The sequence below is a fragment of the Mobula birostris genome, chromosome 9 (genome assembly GCF_030028105.1).
Source record: "Mobula birostris isolate sMobBir1 chromosome 9, sMobBir1.hap1, whole genome shotgun sequence".
Lineage (NCBI taxonomy): Eukaryota > Metazoa > Chordata > Chondrichthyes > Myliobatiformes > Myliobatidae > Mobula > Mobula birostris.
In genome coordinates, this window is record NC_092378.1 from 16,814,333 (window position 1) to 16,835,043 (window position 20,711).

Sequence of the window (20,711 nt, forward strand, 5' to 3'; positions counted from 1 at the left end):
AGCTGTCCCCAGCACAACCCTCAGATGCAAAACGACAAATTTCACTCTGTTTCAATATACATGTAACGAATAAAGATAACCTTTCGTCTGAAACAGCAGTGGAGACATAAAATTCACAATGCCATCAACCTAGAATGTTAATACCGTTTATTTCTCCACCAATGCTTCTTAACCTGGTTGAAACCTCCAGCACTTTCCGTTTTATTCTACCTCGCTTTTCAGCATTTGTGTTTTGTTTTTTGATGGTGCTCTCCGAAGTCTTATAGAAAACTACTTTCACCCTTCAAGCAGGCGAGGTTCATGACATTCTGACCAGCTTGCTGCCCATCCGGCAGAGGGCGCCCCGCCTGGCGCCGTGTCACCTCTTGCCCGGCCCCGCGTTGCTTGGCGGTTGGTTTGAGGGGTCGGCTGGCGGCCGCTCACTGGCGGCGTCCCGGTGGTGACCATGTCGGGAGCGTGGGCCGAGTCCACGCCGAGGTAGGAGCCCAGCGGATTTCCATTCGTCCGGGGTGTTGGGAAGTCAGCCCGGGGCCGGGAGAGAGGCGAGGAGCAGCCGAGGATGAGGGGAGCCGGGGGCCGGCAACCGGGGAGCAGCCGCAGGGGGAGAGGTGGATGTGGCAGACGGAGTGTGAGTGGGGCGTGAGGAAGATGCCGGGCAGTGTGTACTGGGCAGGGTTTGAGAAGGAGAGGGATGTCGGGGTGGGGGAGCAGTCATAGAGTCGGAGAGCATGGAAACAGGCCCTTCTGCCGAATTGATCCAAGCCGACCAAGGTTCCCATCTAAACTAGTCACATTCCCCTGCGTTTGGCCATTTCCCTCTAAAGTTTAGACTCGAGGGGAAGAGTATGAACATTTCCTATCCATGTGTCCTTTCAATGCTGTTATTGTATCTACCTCAATCATTTCCTCTGGCAACTCATTCCATGTACTGACCTCCCTCAGGTTCCTATAAAACTTACGGTAAACTTTTAGTTCTTGATTCCCGAAGACTCTGCATTCACTCTATCTATGTCCCTATTGATGTTATACATCTCTGTAAGATCATCCCAATCCCAACCTGATCAACTTCACGTGTCCTGGAAACAAAGTATGGGAACTGATCCTTCGGCTACAATGTTGTGCCGAACTAATTAAGCTAAAAACACATCGTTTCTCTCTGCACACGATTCATATCCTGTTATTCCCTGCCTATCTATGTGCTAATCCAAGAGCTTCTTAAATTCCTCTGTTGGATCTGCTCCTACCACCAATTCTGGGAGTGCATTCCAGGCACCCATTCAGTTTTTTGTGTGTAAAAAAAAATTGCCCTGTACATCTTATTTGACCTCCCGCCCCCCCCCCCAACTTTTATGCATGCTCTCTGGAAAGAGAGGTATCCTCAATTTAGCAATTATGATAAATTGCTATCATAATTTTATAAACCTATGAATTTCTGTCAGCTTCTGCCACTCCAGAGGGGAGAGAAAGCCTTGTTTATGCAACTTCCCCTTATTCCAGGCAGCTGCCTGGTTAGAAAAAAACTCTTCTGCACCCTCTCTACATCTTTCCTATTTAATATATCCGGTAAAACAGATTCCTCTGGTAAAATAAAAGCAAGGCCTCAGTCAGACAGGATCAACCATGGACGTTGTGTCCTAGCTGTCTAGATACGCAAGCCTGGGCAGTACGATATGGAGAGCAAGCAGTTGCCCGTGTAGCAGGCTTCCCCTCTGCACGCATCTGATGAACCGCAAGGAACTGCAGAGACCGATACAGTTTGGTATCAGGAGTGTCGCAGGAGCTGCCAGTCAGCATTGAACTCAATGTAGGGGGTGTCTTAGGGGCTCCAGATTTTTCTGTCTGGGTTTACTCCCAAATCCGTCCCCATGAGTGGGTGTAGCTGCAGGGATTTGAGATCAGAGTTTTCTTTCTCTGAGATGAGCTGCCAACCGTGGCTGACAACCCCCATCTGCCCAAAGTGACTGGTTTCAAGGTGCCTTTGCCCCTTCTCCTGTCAGTAGAAATGGTTCCGACAGGCTTAGTAGCTCAGTCACCTGTGACGGCCAGGATCTCAACTTGGTTGTCAGAGGCTATTAGGCTCATGCCATTGGGAGCATTTAATAAGTAGTGGGAGCCAATTCCCACTACCACACCCCGGCTATAACAAACTTAAGGAAGGTTATCAATAAACTTTCAAAAACTGTCATAGATTCTTCTTCCTATATAATTTGTTGCTATAGGTATATTTAAAGCAGAGCTTAATAGGTTCTTGATTGGTAAAGGCATCAAAGGTTATGGGGAGAAGGCAGTAGACTGAGGTTGAGAGGGATAATAAATCAGACATGACTGAATGGCAGAGCAGACTTGATGGGCTTCATGGCTTAATTCTACTCGTATGTCTTATGATCTTATAATGTCTTATGATCTTAGAATTGAAGGCCAAACTCCAGAAGCAACCAGATCTGAATTTTATAAAGCTCTTCCTGACTCTTGAACTCAATGGTCCGACTAATAAAACATGGCATGTGTCTGTCTTCTTTACCATCCTATTGATTCGTGCAGCCCACTTCAGGAAGCTGTTAACTCGGACCCACCCCGTCCTCTGCTCTCCCCCATTCCATCTTCTACTCTCTCCCTCTCTACCCTGCCCTCTACTCTTCCCTCTCCTCTTACCCCATCCTCTACTCTCCCTCTGTACATCAACACAATTAAGCATCCTCTATGGACAGTTCACTTCCCCTTTACATTTGATCTCTCTTCACAGTGCCCAGATTAAACTCCATCTGCCATTTGTCCATCTATAGATGCAGGTGACCTATATCCTATCATATCCTTTGGCAAGCTTCTACACTGTCAATAACGCCACTAATCTTTGTGTCAATATTCTCAAAAATCTTTTCTGCACTCTTTTCAGATTTGTGGCATCGTTCATACAGCAGGGTGACCAAAACTGACCACTATTCCATATAGGGCCTGACCTGCATCTTGTATGGCTGCAACATTACACCACAACTTCTATCCTTAGTATGCTAAATGATGGAAGATCTGTTTTAACTTCATCAGTCCGCAGGACTTGTTTCTAAAATGCATCAGGCTTGTCCAGATGTCCCTTTGAACCTTTTGAGTGGAACTTTTTGGTTGCAATGAGCAAAGGTATGTTTGGAGAAAAAAGGGTGCAGAATTTCATGAAAAGAACCCCTCTCCAACTGCACGGGGTTGGATCAATCATGCTTTGGTCTTGTGTTGCAGCCAATGGCACAGGGAACATTTCACTGGTAGAGGGAAGAATGAATTCAATTAAATACCAGCAAATTCTGGAAGCAAACATCACACTGTCTGTAAAAAAAAAAAGCCGAAGATGAAAAGAGGATGGCTTCTACAACAGGATAATGATCCTAAACACACCTCAAAATCCACAATGGACCACCTCAAGAGGCGCAAGCTGAAGGTTTTGCCATGGCCCTCACAGTCCCCCGATCTAAACATCATCGAGAATCTGTGGATAGACCTCAAAAGAGCGGTGCATGCAAGACGGCCCAAGAATCTCACAGAACTAGAAGCCTTTTGCAAGGAAGAATGGGCGAAAATCCCCCAAACAAGAATTGAAAGACTCTTAGCTGGCTACAAAAAGCGTTTACAAGCTGTGATACTTGCCAAAGCGGGTGTTACTATGTACTGCCATGCAGGGCGCCCAAACTTCTGCTTCAGGCCCTTTTCCTTTTTTGTTATTTTGAAACTGTAAAAGATGGAAATAAAAAAAAAAGTTTTCTTGCTTAAAATATTAAAGAAATATGTCATCTTTAACTTTATGCCGTTTGGAAATCAGTTCATCTTTTACTCACTTAGCTATTCACAGTAACAGAAATTTTGACCAGGGGTGCCCAAACTTTTGCATGCCACTGTATGTCAGATTGTAGTAAATATTGGACCCAAGGAGAGGAGTCTTAGTCTGCCTAGAGTCTTTGACTTGAAAAATTCTCTCTTTTCCCATAAATGTTGCCTGACTTGCTGAGTGTTTCCAGCATTCCTTTTATTTTAGTTTTTCTGTATCTGCCGGTTTATTTTTGAATTGTCACTGTCCAGTTTAATGTCAGTCCAAGAGAGTATCCTACTGAATCAGTGTTACAAAATATACCCATATATCACAGTGATGTATGGGTCACCACTTCGTTCAACTTTAGAGAAAAGGTTTTCTCAGATTTGAAATTAATATTCTTCCCCACAAGCTTTAAGCCAATAATGAAGGCAAAAGACATTTCCAATTTTGAAATATATTTATTAAAATTGATAATCCACTTACGTTTATCAAGTTTATTGCTTGAAGTGAAATTTAATATTACAAACATTTGAAGACACATCAAGAAGAAGTGTTTTAAAAAAAAGAACCATTGAATTGTACAGAAGTAAATTTTTGGTGATGTGTTCAATTCACCTTCCCATTTTTAACCCCTTCCAAAAGTACAATATGCGCCAGTTTTTATGGTGGATACAGTATTTATAACACCTGTTGTAAAATAGTAAAGTTTTGTTCATTATTTTTAAGACACGAAAATTATTTTCTAAATCTGATAAATCTTCTATTCCAGGCATGAATCTGATGAAATGGCATCTCCTCTCATTCGGAAATCTGAAGTTAGCAGAGCAGCACGGCGGTACAGCACTGTAGAGATGCGTATCCTTTTTCTCAGATTGCTGACTTCGGACAAAGGGTCTTCACATATGTGCCTTTGGATCGGTAGTATATTGGTCGAATTTCCAGTACTTACGCTTTTTCTTTTCTACTTTAAAGTAGGTGTTGCGTGGATTCTGTATAAGTTTATCGTTATAATTTGTGGTATCGTTTAGAAGGAGTTGCATGAGAATTGTATTTATTTAGAAGTTTTAGGACAAGGAATTAATGGAACTTTTAGAATGTAAAGCCTGGAAGAAAATTACCAAGAAGAATTAGGTCAGGGAACATCCTTTCAGCATTAAATTGACCAACAAGTCAGTAGAATGTCCAAATCAACAAAAATACGTGAGAAAAGATAAAGGGCAGTTTTGTCTCCTCTATGCAGTGAATTGAGGGGAATAAATAACAGTTTTCCAGGGAATTGAAATGGGGAAATGCTGGCAGTTCTGCGTGGTATGTTTTTGATGCCTTAGATGCCATTGAGTCCAGGATTCCTGTTACGCCACTGGCGTTTAGGGCAGCAGTGAAAGTCCTCCATCTCTGGTGGTGTTCAGGGCTTCCTTCATCATGGCAGTAGCTTCTCCTCTGTTTGCACTACTGTCAGTCATGCAAGTCCCGAAGGTTGTTCCCACAGTGCTGTTGTGTGAAGACTTTAAGATTTAAACTTGGGAATGATGAACAAATGGCAGCGTGATGAAGTAGATGTTTCCATCAACGGGACAGAGTTATATAGTAAGGAGACAGTCCATAAAAAAAATAAGTTGCCTAAGATTTTGATGCCTCCACATGACCATGTCCAGCAAATACTTATTATGAGTGCTTGAGGTGCGGGAATTTGTTAAGCAATAAATACTGGACTGAGAGTGTTGTAATTGAATGCACGCAGCATAAGAAATAAAATGGACGATCTTGAAATTCAACTACAGATTGGCAAGTATGATGTTGTGGTCATCTCTGAAACTATGCTAAAGGATGGCTGCCATTGGGAGCTGAACGGTCAAGGATATATGGAAGATAGGTTAGTAGGCAGAGGGGGTGGTGTGGCCTTGTGTATAAGAAATAATATTAAATCATTAGAAAGGGATGACATAGGATCGGAAGGTGTAGAGTCTGTATGGATTGAGTTAAGAAATGACAAGTGTAAAAGAACCTTCATGGCAGTTGTATACAGGCCTCCAAACAGCAGATGGGATGTGGATTACAAATTACAGCAGGAGATAGAAAAGGTGTGTCAGAAGGGCAATGTCATGGTAATCGTTGGGGATTTTAACATGAAAGTGGATTGGGAAAACCAGGCCAATACTGGACCTCGAGAGAGAATTTGTAGAATGTCTAAGGGATGGCTTTTTAGAACGGCTTGTTGTTGAGCCCACTCAGCTGTGTTGGATTGGGTGTGGTGCAATGATCCGGAGGTGATAAGAGAGCTTAAGGTTAAAGAACCCTTAGGGAACAGTGACCACAATATGATCAAGTTCACTTTGAAATTTGAGAAGGGGAAACTAAATTCCAGTGTGTCAGTATTTCAGTGGAATAAAGGAAATTACAATGGCATGAGAGGGGAACTGGCCAAGGTTAACTGCAAGGAGGCATTAGCAGGAAGGACAGAGCAGCAATGGCTGGAGTTTCTGCGAAAAATGAGGGAAGTGCAAGACAGATATATTCCAAATAAGAAATTTTTGAATAGAAGGATACTACTGTGGCTGACAGGTGAAGTCAGAGCCGAAGTAAAAGAAGAGAGGGCATACAAGGAAGCCAAAGCCAATGGGAAGGTAGAGGATTGGGAAGCTTTTAAAAACTTGCAGAAGGAAACTAAGAAGGTCATTAGGAAGGAAAAGATGAATTATGAAAGGAAGCTGGTGACCAATATCAAAGAAGATACTAAAAGCTTTTTTAAGTATATAAAGGGTAAAAGAGAGTTGAGGGTAGATATAGGACCGATAGAAAATCACACTGGAGTTTTTGTAATGAGAGATGCAGAGATGGCAAAGGTACTGAATGCATATTTTGCATCAGTCTTCACAGTGGAAGACATCTGCAGTATACCAGACATTCAAGAGTGTCAGGGAAGTGAAGTATGTGCAGTGAAAATTACGACTGAGAAAGTGCTCAGGAAGCTAAATGGTCTGAGGGTGGATAAATCTCCCTGATGGAATGCACCCTCGGGTTCTGAAGGAAGTAGCTGGAGAGATTGCAGGGGCATTAATAATCTTTCATGAGTTGATAGATTCTGGCATTGTACTGGATGCCTGGAAAATTGCAAATGTTCCTCCGCTATTTAAGAAGAGTGAGAGGCAACAGAAAGGAAACTTTAGACCTGTTAGCCGAACATCAGTGGTTGGGAAGTTGGAATCGATTGTTCGGGATGAGATTACAGAATACTTGGAGGCACATGACAAGAAAGGCCAAAGCCAGCATGGTTTCCTGAAAAAAAATCCTGCCTGATTAACCTACTGCAATTTTTTGAGGAAATTACAAGCAGGGTAGACAGAGGAGATGCAGTAGATGTGGTGTAGTTGGATTTTCAGAAGGCCTTTGACAAGGTGCCGCACATGAGACTGCTTAGCAAGATAAGAGCCCATGGAATTACAGGGCAGTTACTAGCATGGGTGGAGCGTTGACTGATCGGCAGAAAACAGAGAGTGGGAATAAAGGGATCCTATTCTGGTTAGCTCCCGGTTACCAGTGGACTTCCACAGGGGTCAGTGTTGGGAAAGCTGCTTTTTACGATGTATATCAATGATTTGGACTATGGGATTAATGGATTTGTGGCTAAATTTGCCGATGTTACAAAGATAAGGTGGAGGAGCGGTTAATGTTGAGGAAACAGAGCCTGCAGAGAGACTTAGATAGTTTAGGGGAATGGGCAAAGAAGTGGCAAATGAAATACAATGTTGGAAAGTGTATGGTCATGTACTTTGGTGGAAGAAATAAATGGGCAGACTATTATTTAAATGAGGAGAGAATTCAAAATGCAGAGAAACAAAGGGACTTGGGAGTCCTTATGCAGGATGCCCTAAAAGTTAACCTCCAGGTTGAGTCAGTGGTGAAGGAGGCAAGTGCAATGTTGGCATTCATTTCTAGAGATATAGAATATAAGAGCAGGGATGTGATGTTGAGGCTCTATAACACACTCGTGAGACCACACTTGTAGTATTGTGTGCTCCTTATTTTAGAAAGGATATACTGACATTGGAGTGGGTTCAGAGAAGATTCACGGGAATGATTCCAGGAATGAAAGGGTTACTGTATGAGGAACGACTGGCAGCTCTTGGACTGTATTCCCTGGAGGTCAGCAGAATGAGGTGGGGATCTCATAGAAACACTTCGAATGTTAAAAGGCCTGAACAGATTAGATATGGCAAAGTTATTTCCCATGGTCGGGGAGTTCAGGACAAGAGGGCACAACTTCAGGATTGAAGAACGCCCATTTAGAACAGAGATGCGGAGAAATTACTTTAGTTAGAGGGTGGTAAATCTGTGGAATTTGTTTCCACAAGCAGCTGTGGAGACCAAGTCATTGGGTGCATTTAAGGCAGAGATAGATAGGTTCTTGATTAGCTAGGGCATCAAAGGGTATGAGGAGAAGGCACGGGGGTGAGGATGATTAGAAGAATTGGATCAGCGCATGATTGAATGGCGGAGCAGATTCAATGGGCCAAATGGCCTACTTCTGCTCCTATATCTTATGGACCACCATGTGAATCTGCAAATTGAGGCACAATGGTCCCCCTTCATCCCTCCTCCCAAATTGGCAAGTTCCAGGATCGGAGATCTGTGTAGGCAGAAGGCAGGAGAAAGGACAGCCGGTGACTCCTGAAGTTGATGAGTCCCAGTGTGAGAGGTTCCATCGTGAACGAGTCTTGGGATCCCGACTGAATGTCAAAGCCCAAAAACTGAAGTCGGCAAGCCCAGATGGTCAAGGCTGCTGTTTGAAGCTCCTGGGACACTGTGTTGGAAGTCATTGTCTGTGAGTCCAGGCCTAGGGCTGGAGACTGAAAGCCCAGAGGCAGCTTGTCATGGGGTTTGAGGCCTATCTGTGTGTGTGGGTGGGAGGGAGGAATGGATATTTTTTTTTCGCGGCTGTTATTTTAATTTGTTACTTTTGTTATAGTTGTAGCTTCTTTTGTTCTGCTGAACATTGCAAACATGCTATATTGGCGCCAGATTGTGTGGCAACACTTCTGGGTTGCTCTCAGCGCATGCTTAGGTTGTGTTGGCTGTTAACACAAACGTTGTATGTTTTGATGTACATGTGAGAAATAAACAAATCTGAATTTCTTATATGACTTGTGCTAGTATGGCCAGAGGCAGGGCAGGAATATGAGCTGGGTGAGTTGCTCAGTACATAATGTTTATTATTCACAAATGCAAAATTGTAGTCAGAGCTGAGGCCAGGATTGGGGTTAGAAACAGTTAGGGTCAAGAACGTGGCTAAGTTTGCAGCCAGAAGTGGGATTGGGAACATGGCTTGACATCACTAAGACAAAGGAGTTGGAGGTGGACTTCAGCAAGGTGAAAGCACCTTGCGTTCCCATTTCCATTAAGGGAACAGATGTGGACATCATCCAGGACTACAAATACCTGGGAACTCAACTGGATAATAAACTGGACTGGAATAAAAATACAAGGGCTCTGTACAAGAAGGGGCAGAGCCGACTATATTTCCTGAGGAGGCTCTGGTCGTTCAACGTTTGCAATACTATGTTGCGGATGTTCTATGACTCAGTGGTGGCCAGCATCCTGTTCTACGCTGTAGTCTGCTAGGGCAGCAGGACGACAGCAGCTGACACTAAGAAGATCGATAAGCTCTTCAGGAAGACTGGTTCTGTTCTGGGGGTGGAACTGGATTCCCTAGTGGTTGTGTCTGAGAGGAGGATGTGGCAGAAGCTATGGAGCTTTATGGACAATCCCTCTCACCTTCTCCATAGCATACTGCAGTGGTCCCGAACCACTGGGCCGCAAGGAAACTATATGATTTGGCGATATGAAACAATATGAGTCAGCTGCACCTTTCCTCACTCCCTGTCACACACTGTTGAACTTGAACACTCCCCCCCCCCCCCACCCCCGTCGGCCGGTCTGCAAGAATCGATGGAGAGGTGGTACGAGTCCTGAGGCTCTTGTGCCTTCTACCTGATGGCGGCAGCAAGAAAAGAGCATGGCCTAATTGGTGAGGATCTTTTCTATGGCAACATCTCATGTAGATGTGCCCAATGGTTGGGAGGACTTTAATTGTGATGTACTGGGCCGAATTCACTACGTTTTGTAGGATTTTCCATTCAAAGGCATTGGTGCTTCCATACCAGCCCATGATGTGGCCAGTCAATACACTGTCCACTACATATCTATAGAAATTTGTCAAAGCTTTAGGTGTCATGCCAAATCTCCACAGACTCCTGAGCATGGTGGTTGCTGACTCTAGGCTATTCTGACACCTTTTAAAGTTTCTTCCCTGTTGAGGCTTCAGTCAGATGGGCTCTCCACCAGCTCCAGTTTCCCCTTGATGTCGTGTACTAATCAGATTTGGAAATCGTTCACTGGTCTTTCATTGTCATTCGGTCTGAACCTGGAACTCCTCAACAGCACGGTGGGAGTATCATCATGGCAAAGGCTACAAATAGTCACTGTCTTCTCAAGGACATTGGGGATGACAAATAAATTCTGGCTTTTCAAGCGACATCCACATCATGAAAAGTCAACAAATACAGCAGAAAATCTTTCTCAATGATGAAGGAAAAGAACTTCTACACCTACAGTGCTTTTCATAGCTTTGGGTCACCTCTCAATACCTTACAGACAAATAAGTATATCGAAGTATGACATTAGGGACGCGGCAGGCAATTCACCTCCAAAATCAGCAAGGGGATAATTCAGAAAAATTATGAGTAATTTGTCTTTGTACTATCAGTGTCAACCTTAACACATTCTCTAGAACCACTGAAGGCAGCTGCGTCAACTATTTCAAACCTGCCTGCAGTTGACCGAGCTGAAGCTCATATATTCCATGAATTCTGTAAGTATTAATTAAAATTATTTAATCCTTTTAGTGAACTAGATTAATTCCATGTTTTAGATTATAAATTAAAAAGCAATAGTTGAAGCACTTAATAGGTCATGTAGCTTCTGTTAAAAACATGGCTAATACTTTCGATGCATGAACTTTCAAAGATGCAGAGCTAGGTATAATGAATGGGGTGCCAGAAAAAGGGGTGAAGTGCAGGATCTGCAGCTCTTCAAAGAATGTGTTAAGGAGCTAGAGCTGGAGCTGCAGCGTGATGATCTTTGGCTCATATGGGAAACTGAGGAGATGATAGGAGCAAGGAGGTAGTCACCCCTAAGTTGCAGGAGGCAGGAAAATGGGTGACTGTCAGGAGAGGGAAGGGAAATGGTCAGCCGGTACAGAGTACCCCTGTGGCTTTTCCCCTTAATGATAAGCATACAGTTTTGGGTCAAACCTATCTTGGGATCTGCAGCAATTGGGTCATTGGCACTGTGGCTCAGAAGGAAAGGGGTAGGGAAGGACTGCAGTAGTGATAGGGATTCCGTAGTTAGAGAAGTAACATGAGATCCTGTGGACACGATAGACACACCCAGATGATATGTTGCCTCACAGGTGCCAGGGCCAGGGACATCTCAGATCAGGTCCACAACATTCTAACAGGGTAGGCCAGAAGTGCAGCTAGAAGTTTGGTACGTATTGGCATCAATAGTGTAAGAAGGAAAAGAGAGGAGGTTTTAAAGAGAGAATTTAGAGTGCTGAGTAGAAAGCTGAAAAGCAGGACCTCAAGTGTAGCAATCTCTAGACTGCTGCATGTGCCGTAATCTACCTTGTTATGACCCTGCGCTACCTGCAGTGCATATTCACTGAAGTGTAACACTTTATTCTGCACTCTGTTATTGTTTTACTTTGTACTACCTCAGTGCAGTGGTGTCTTGTATGGCTGGTTTACAAGTTAGGCTTTTTAAATATATCTTGGTACATGTGACAATAATAAACCAATTTAGCAAATCTATTTTGTCACCCAGTCCTCTTTCATTCACGTCCACATAAATACAACGGTTAATTTTGCTTTCATAGTATGTGTGTACAGTACAACTCTGATATTGGTCTTCTCCAGATAGCCACGAAATACAGAAAAAGTCATGGGAGTAGTTGAAAGAGAAACATCAAGCCCCTCCCCCACTTGAAAAGGAAAAAGAAACAAAATTTCCAAACCCCACCCCCCAACCTCTCCCTCAGACAAAAGCTAACAGATCGCCCACACGGAAAATGGCCGCTAGAGCATCAAACTCCAAACCCCCAAACCCTTCCCTTGCAAAAAAGAACAACAACAATAGCATCAAACCCCCAAGCCCCTCTCTCATACACCAAAACTAACAGTGCATCTGCACAGAAAAACCAACAAGAACTTCAAACCCCAAATCCCCAACCCCTCCCTCGCACAAAAACTAACATATCGCCCACTCAGAACCCCAACCTACAGAGAAAGAAAACATAGTACACTGAAGGAGAGCAATATAAACTATAGTCCAATAATCACATAAATCTTAGAATTTTGAAAACGAGTGACCTCTGCACCGCTGACCTGTTGACCCATGGCCTCTGGAGAGTGACCGCTAACCACCTCCACGTTTGCCTCGATGCGTCAATCTTCCTCGACGCTTCGAAATGGAGTCCCCATCTCTGGTCTTCTCCACAAGGCAACTCACGGCCTTCTCCGGGGACAGCAGAGCACTGGAACATTAAATCAAACTGCACATCACATGCTGCAACATTTTCCAAAACACAATCAAGACAAAAACCACATAATGGCCACCTTTATCTCAACTCTTCCACTGAAGCCATCGTCTATGTATTAATAGCCTCTCAACCTGGCAGATGAGTTGAACAGGTACTTTGGATCTGTCTTCACTAGGGAAGACACAAATAATCTCCCAGATATAATAGTGGCCAAAGGACCTAGGGTAATGGATGAACTGAAGGAAATTTATATTAGGCAGGAAATGTGTTGGATAGACTGTTGGGTCTGAAGGCTGATAAGTCCCCAGGACCTGATGGTCTGCATCTCAGGGTACTTAAGGAGGTGGCTTTAGAAATCATGGACACGTTGGTAATCATTTTCCAATGCTCTATAGATTCGGGATCAGTTCCTGTGGATTAGAGGGTGGCTAATGTTGTCCCTCTCTTCAAGAAGGGAGGAAGAAAGAAAACAGGGAATTATAGACCGGTTAGCCTGACGTTGGTGGTGGGAAAGATGCTGGAGTCAATTATAAAAGATGAAATTACGACTCATCTGGATAGCAGTAACAGGATCGATTGGAGTCAGCATGGATTTACGAAGGGGAAATCATGCTTGACTAATCTTCTGGAATTTTTTCGGGATGTAACTATGAAAATGGACAAGGGTGAGCCAGTGGATGTAGTGTACCTGGACTTTCAGAAAGCCTTTGATAAAGTCCCACATAGGAGATTAGTGGGCAAAATTAGGGCACATGGTATTGGGGGCAGAGTACTGACATGGATTGAAAATTGGCTGGCTGACAGAAAACAAAGAGTAGTGATTAACGGGTCCCTTTCGGAATGGCAGGCGGTGACTAGTGGGGTACCGCAGGGTTCAGTGCTGGGACCGCAGCTGTTTACAATATATATTAATGATTTAGATGAGGGAATTAAAAGTAACATTAGCAAATTTGCCGATGACACAAAGCTGGGTGGCAGTGTGAAATGTGAGGAGGATGTTATGAGAATGCAGGGTGACTTGGACAGGCTGGGTGAGTGGGCAGGTGCATGACAGATGCAGTTTAATGTGGATAAATGTGAGGTTATCCACTTTGGTGGTAAGAACAGGAAGGCAGATTATTATCTAAATGGAGTCAAGTTAGGAAAAGGGGAAGTACAACAAGATCTAGGTGTTCTTGTACATCAGTCACTGAAAGCAAGCATGCAAGTACAGCAGGCAGTGAAGAAAGCTAATGGCATGCTGGCCTTCATAACAAGGGGAGTTGAGTATAAGAGCAAAGAGGTCCTTCTGCAGCAGCACAGGGCCCTGGTGGGACCACACCTGGAGTACTGCGTGCAGTTTTGGTCTCCAAATTTGAGGAAGGACATTCTTGCTATTGAGGGAGTGCAGCGGATGTTCACGAGGTTAATTCCCGGGATGGCGGGACTGTCATATGTTGAAAGATTGGAGCGACTGGGCTTGTATACTCTGGAATTTAGAAGGATGAGTGGGGATCTGATTGAAACATATAAGATTATTAAGGGATTGGACACGCTAGAGGCAGGAAGCATGTTCCCGACGTTGGGGGAGTCCAGAACCAGAGGCCACAGTTTAAGAATAAGGGGTAGGCCATTTAGAACGGAGTTGAGGAAAAACGTTTTCACCCAGAGAGTTGTGGATCTGTGGAATGCTTTGCCCCAGAAGGCAGTGGAGGCCAATTCTCTAGATGCTTTCAAGAAAGGGTTAGATAGAGTTCAAAGGTAGTGGAGTCAAGGGACATGGGGAGGAGGCAGGAACGGGGTACTGATTGTGGATGATCAGCCATGATCACAGTGAATGGCGGTGCTGGCTCGAAGGACCAAATGGCCTACTCCTGCACCTATTGTCTATTCTCTATTGAATAGCTGGTGCAGAATGATGGCTTGAACAGTTTCTCTCTGTACCTTAAACTTCATGAAAATTTTGCTGTGCTCAATTGAAGATATTTTATTACTCTTGCTGGCATTTACCAGTTTCTAACAGAATGAAAACCTGGCAAACTAGAGAAGGTAAATTAGTTTCTCTTTCATGTCTTTGGATGTCAAGCTGAAAAGAGGCAGTAAAACTCCAAAAATCTGGCATCTGACTCAGACATTGGTCTGGAATGTGTAGGGGTCCAGAGTGCTAGTAAATCAAGCAACAAGGCCGGTGTCTGGACTGCGGGCCAGGTGTGCAGTCAAAGCAGAGGCTGTGGCGTGGAACACGAGGGCCAGGAACATGGATAGTTTTGTGGCCAGAGCGAAGGGCCATTGTGCTTATATAATTCTCATTCCCTTTGAATTCATCAGGTTCACTGGAAAACTTATTATATCACTGTGTAATGTTAAGACAAAGGGAAGTAAGGGTTTGTGTAATGTAAGAGTAGCAATGTTCAATAATCTAGAAAATCTGCCTGTCTGGCACCAACAAAGTCTGAAGGGTTCAATGCTTCTATTTAATATCAGAGAATGTGTATAATATACAACTTGAAATTCTCACTTTCTGCAGACATCCTCAAAACAGAAGAAAAAACACTCAATGAACGACAGAAAAATAATAAGACCCTAAAGCCACCTACCCTCTTGCCAATGCACAAGCAGCATCAACCCTCTCTCTCTCCCTTTCCCCCTACTTAATCTAGCATAAAGCATCAGCATTCCCACCATTCATCGTGCAAGCAGCATCAAAGCCCCCAGTACATCAAAAACTAATTTCACTCCAACTTTTCTACATCCCACAGGCTCTCTCCCTCAGTAACAAGGGAGACAGATATCACTCTTTTCACTGTGAGAGGGAAGACAACAGTCGCTATTTCAACATTACAGTCAGTCTGATGTGTTGCTTTTTATTTCAAATTCCCCAATTCGAGAATTGGCAGCAAACTCTCCCTCACCATTGGGAGAGACAGAGCAATCGAGCACTGAGTGCAGAGCCCTTGGACAGCTGCTCTCGCTAATTTTGATGATCTGGCTCCCACTGCGCTTCAGTTCGTGACACCTGCGTGAATTTGTGTCCACAGGGCCGTGCAAGGCCGCATCCCCGAAGGCGCCAGTCTTGGAGGTGGTCACTCGGCGACCCCGCAAGAACAGGAACATGGCGCTGTGCAGAACCGCATTTCAAATGCCACTGTAGATCAAAGATCCTGACAGGATTCCAGCCACCCTGTAAAGGAATATAGAGACATTAGGGTTTCAAGTGGTCAGACTTTTACCATACTTTGTCTAAAAGGAGAAGCCTCCAACTTGGGTCAGAGACACCAAAAGGATAGACTTAATATTTTTTGTGAGTATCATCAAGCTACATTAGAATTACTGTCTTTCCCCATTTTCAAAATTCTGAAACAAAATGGATCTGTTGAAATGCCATGTCTAACTCTTGGTGTTAAGTTTTCTTTCTGTTATGTCCTATGTTGTGATAGAGAATGTTCTCACTAAAATTGAGCTGTGCAGCTCTGACTTTTTTGTGTTTTATTCAGTGTGGCACTTTCTACAAAAGTGTCAGTTTCTGATTGATTAGAGTAACCAAGTTTAATGGAAATTATGTAAATTCTAGAATATTATAAAAATAATGTTCAAAAATCAGTGTATGTTAATGATATGTGGCATTGTATTACAGACACTCCACAGACTAGAGTTTGCCCTGTAAAGAAAAGCGAAATATCTAATATCTTATCATCACTTCGACTTCCCATAATGGTAACAACTCCAGAAGCATCAATGGTAAGAACCAACCATTACCTCTAATATTTAAGTACAGTGGATTCTGGTTGATTGGGTTATCAGTTGATTGGGGCAGCCGCTTATTTGGGACCACTCTTAAAGAACACAAACTAGTCAGAGGCTTTTTCCCAGGGCTGAAAGGCTAGTACGAGAGGGCATAGTTTTAAGGTGCTTGGATGAAGGTACAGAGGAGATGTCAGGGGTAAGTTTTTTACGCAGAGAGTGGTGAGTGCATGGAATGGGCTGCCGGTGGCGGTAGTGGAGGCAGAAACGATAGGGTCTTTTAAGAGACTCCTGGATAAGTGCATGGAGCTTAGAAAAATAGAGGACTATGGGTAAGCCTAGGTAGTTCTAAGGTAAGGACATGTTCAGCACAGCTTTGTAGGCCAAAGGGCCTGTATTGTGCTGTAGGTTTTCTATGTTTCTAATTGGGAAAATAGCCAAGATTGTTTTGTTATGTTTCCCCTCTCACTGTGAAACAGGGACACCTCTTTTTCCCTTACAGATAGACTGAAGGGTCTGTTTCTGAGCTGTAGAGGTCTATGGCTCAAATGGTGATAATTGTCGATCAGGTTGAAGAAGATTTAGATCATCGTAAAGTTAAAACCTAACTGTAATACATAGGAAATAAAAAATTTGAATGATGTGGGGAGAGCAAAATGAAGATTGGAAAGTTCAGGTAAAATTGAGTGGGATAAAATCAAGTGGGGGAAAATCGACATTTCTTTAATCCCCAGCACTGCACACATCTAAGAGAATGAGATTTCGCATTTAAAATTACTTGTTGAAAGACATTTATCTGGTGAATGAAACCACTTGCTCTTCAATACGAGTCCTATTTTCAGCTGTTTAGTCATAAAAACAGCTAAATCATGCTTTGGAAATTATTTAAGTAATGTGTTTAAAGGCAAATCCTTCTACAATCTACACTTCTCTCCCTAAGCAGCCCAATACATTTTATTCATCATTAGTGACTGTAATATTTCGTCAATTGATTTTTGTTCTTTTATTATCTGTTATCTCCCATTTGGTGCCAGCAGTTTAATGTTCTTGATAGTTCAATGAGAATAATTGCTTTAAAACTTGGCTTTCTGCTTAATTAAATCTTTTTTTTTGCTTACAGTACCAAATTTCATCTGAGTTAGATGAAATTGAAACAGATCAATTCACTAAGCAGAGGATTGATTTCAAGACTATTGGTTCACCAGGAAACTTTACTGAGGACCTAACTCTTAGTGCAGCCATGCTGAATGAGGATGATCCAGGAGTAACTGGTGAGAATTGGGTCTGTCTTTTAACTTATAGAAGCACTGATAGATCAAAAAGTCTGTTACTAAAGAGGTTGGAATGTTCAGTTCTGTTTTATTGAAATTGCTTTTAGTAGTCTACCTTATTTACATGGAGTTATGGAGCTTTGACCTCTCTAGTTGGTGAAATTAGAAGATAAATAATTCTCTGTTTACAGTACTTCATTTTTGGTTTGTAACCATAGTTGTCCTGTGTCTGCAGAATACATGATGGTACGGCTATGACAGTGCATTATACATGGCAGGTGCTGTGGTTGTAATAACCAAAATTTAGTAGGGATGCTCACCTCATTGGTACACAAGCAGTTAAGAGTCCAAGTCACTACACCATAAATTTTGAACTTACGGAATAACTGAGTTCCAGTCCAGATGAAGGGCCTCAATCTGAAACATCAATTCTCCATTCCCTTCCATATATATTGCCTGACCTGCTGAGTTTTTCCAGCGTCTTGTTTGTTGCTTAAAGCAGTATTAGCTTTCTTTTCAGCACAAAGAATGAACTTTGGCAAGTTTTGCATAGTTTATGTGTTTTAATTACTTATTTATTTGCATAAAGTTACTGGTTTTTGCATTAAAGACATGTAAAACTTGTGGATCCACTAAATGTTCAAATACATGCTTGTGTTTCAGTGAAATGCAATAATATAGAGTTTGCAGTAAAAAAAAGTGAATTATTTTTGAGTGGATCTGATGAACTTAAGCAGGAAAACGATCCAGCTTCTATTTTTTATTTTGTTGTGCTTTCTTTTATTGACCATGTGAAACACACTATATTATGTTACTGAAGTATTGAATGCGGTATATTTGCAAAACTTAAGTCAGCAATTAGCCTTTGTAACAGCATGCGTTTTTGAAATTTAAAAAAATACACTTTCAACATCTAAAGATATTTTAGTGACTGTAATCCAAAATATTTAGTTATAATGGAGTAACACTCCAAGATTGTAATTTTTTTTGTTGACAGCATCAGTCCACTTGTTCCCAGAGTTCTTGCATTCTTTCTTGAGTCATTCGACTAGACCTATCTTTGATCTCATTGAATCTTATGAAGCCATTTGTAATGAACAGGTAAGAACTTACATTCCAGATTCTGCAGCTTATTTTGTATTGAGTAGTGCAGTTCTATATTGTAAATGATGTTCATTTTGGTTTTATGCCTGAGGATCCTTCACTTCTGTCTAATCCAGGCACTATCCTGGTAATTATCCTCTGCACCCTCTCTAAAGCTTCCACATTCTTGCCAGCCCAGCAATGCGTCGTATCAATGTTTTCTTGTAATCTGCTTTATGACCACTTTCTGCACTAACCAGAATACCACTTTGTTTCTAACCGCTAATCACAGAGTCAGAGATATTCCCTTTACCCTTGCACATCCTTGCTCCACCAACTCTGTTACCAAATATTAATTTGTTTTTCTTTCGAATTCTGGCGAATGTTCTGGGACCTGAAGCATTAACTAAATCTATCCCTTTCCATTGATGCTTCTTGACCTGCTAAGTATTCCAGCATTTGCAGTTCTTAATTCAGATTTCTTAACATCTGGATTTTTTATTAAGTTTTATTCTATGGTCTTGGACATTGGCAGTTTTGGAAACGTAAAGCCTGCTTGTTTTCTTTTGGCAGCATGCAGAAACATTGGAAATTTGGAAATTTTGACAAAATGGAAAAAGAGAAATTTGTTCTGAAAAATTGCTTCCTTACCAATTTAGACCATAATATATAGGAGCAGAATTAGGCCATTTGAGCCATCGTGTCTACTCCACCATTTCATCATGACTGATTCAATTTTCCTCTCAGCCCCAATCTCCTGGCTTCTCCCCATATCCTTTCATGCCCTGACCAATAAAGAATCTATCAACCTCTGCCTTAAACATAAAGACTGCCACCACAGATGACTGTGGCAAAGAATTCCACAGATTCACCACTCTCTAGTTAAAGACATTCCTCCTCCTCTCCGTTCTAAAAGGACGCCGCTCTATTCTGAGGTGTTGTCCTCCAGTTTTAGACTCTCCCATCGTAGGAAACATCCTCTCCACAACCACTCTATTAAGGCCTTTCACCATTCGATAGGTTTCAATTAGGTCGCCCCTCATTCTTCTGAGTTCTAACGAATACAGATCCAGAGCCATCAAATGCCGTTCGTATGGCAAGCCGTTCAATCCTGGAATCATTTTTGTGAATCTCCTTTGAACCCTCTCCAGTTTTAGCTACCCTTTCTAAGAAGAGGGGCCCAAACTTGCTCACAATACTCCGAGTGAGGCCTCACCAGTGCTTTATGAAGTTTCAACATGACATCCTTGCTTTTATTTTCCAGTCCTTTTGAAATGAGTGCTAACATTGCATTTGCCTTCCTCACCACAGACTCAACCTACAAATTAACCTTTAGGGAATCTTGCACAAGGGCTCCCAATTGCCTTTGCAGCTCAGTTCTTTCCATTTAGAAAATAGTCAACCCTTTCATTTCTTCTACCAAAGTGCATGAATTATAAAAGGATATGATTTATTCTTTGACTGGGTAGATTAAAATGATAGATGGGTTAACTGTTCTTGTAAGTATTTGTTTAAACACTAAGTAGGCAGTTCTAAATGCTCAATTGTTTTAGGTTAAAATGCTTCAGAAGATTGTGAATCGTGCAACCCCTGGACAGCAGAAGTTTTCAAAAACAGCCAGTGTTCTTTGGTTCCTTCAGCAAGAGATGATCACTTGGCGTTTAATTGGCTCTCTTTACAGGTAATGCATGTAATTTTATTGTGGGAACAAGATCATTTATGAGACTTATTCAATGATAACATCAGATTTCTCATTGTGCAAGCTTTGGTCAGCATTTTGTGTGACTGTATTTTGCCATAATTGATGCTATTTTGCCATATTATATCTTGCATTACTAATAATTCATAAGCCATGATGCAATGGCTTTAAATGTCTTTGTATCTGCATTACCTTGTATAGGTTACTTGCAACTATCTTTAGCCTCTTGTAAATAGTTTTGTTCAGTGAAACTAAAATTTTTTACTGTTTGTTAGCACTATTTTTCAGTAGAATTAATTGTTTTACCTGCTTCGTTTACAATAGTTTATCTTTTGTTTGTAGTTTATTGCAGTTAAACTTTCAATATTTAAAACATTTGTTAATGAATCCGCAGTAATTGTGATTGGCTTCAGTGATGTAACTCTTGTTTTAAGACATTTTTGTAAAAGTAAGCTTATTTTACTGAAGCAGATATTCAAAGGTTGATGAGATACTGCATATTGTGTTTCTACTGTGCATATCATTCTTCCTAATTTTGCTAACTGA

At 42.2% G+C, this 20,711-nt stretch overlaps 1 protein-coding gene across 2 annotated transcripts in view; it reads left to right on the top strand.

Moving 5' to 3' along the window:
- The first annotated feature begins 374 nt into the window (after nt 1-374).
- The window catches only part of nup107 (nucleoporin 107), a 52,904-nt gene continuing 32,567 nt past the window's right edge, over nt 375-20,711 (top strand). Inside the window, exons 1-8 of one of the 2 annotated variants that reach the window (XM_072267549.1) lie at nt 395-477; nt 2,894-3,132; nt 4,566-4,651; nt 10,584-10,664; nt 16,006-16,109; nt 17,233-17,383; nt 18,381-18,484; nt 20,020-20,147. In XM_072267549.1, coding sequence (XP_072123650.1) covers nt 4,582-4,651; nt 10,584-10,664; nt 16,006-16,109; nt 17,233-17,383; nt 18,381-18,484; nt 20,020-20,147 — 638 coding nt within the window. In that variant the 5' untranslated portion in view covers nt 395-477; nt 2,894-3,132; nt 4,566-4,581. Of the gene's footprint in view, nt 478-2,893; nt 3,133-4,565; nt 4,652-10,583; nt 10,665-16,005; nt 16,110-17,232; nt 17,384-18,380; nt 18,485-20,019; nt 20,148-20,711 lie in introns of both variants that reach the window. The other variant, XM_072267548.1, reaches the window with a different exon arrangement.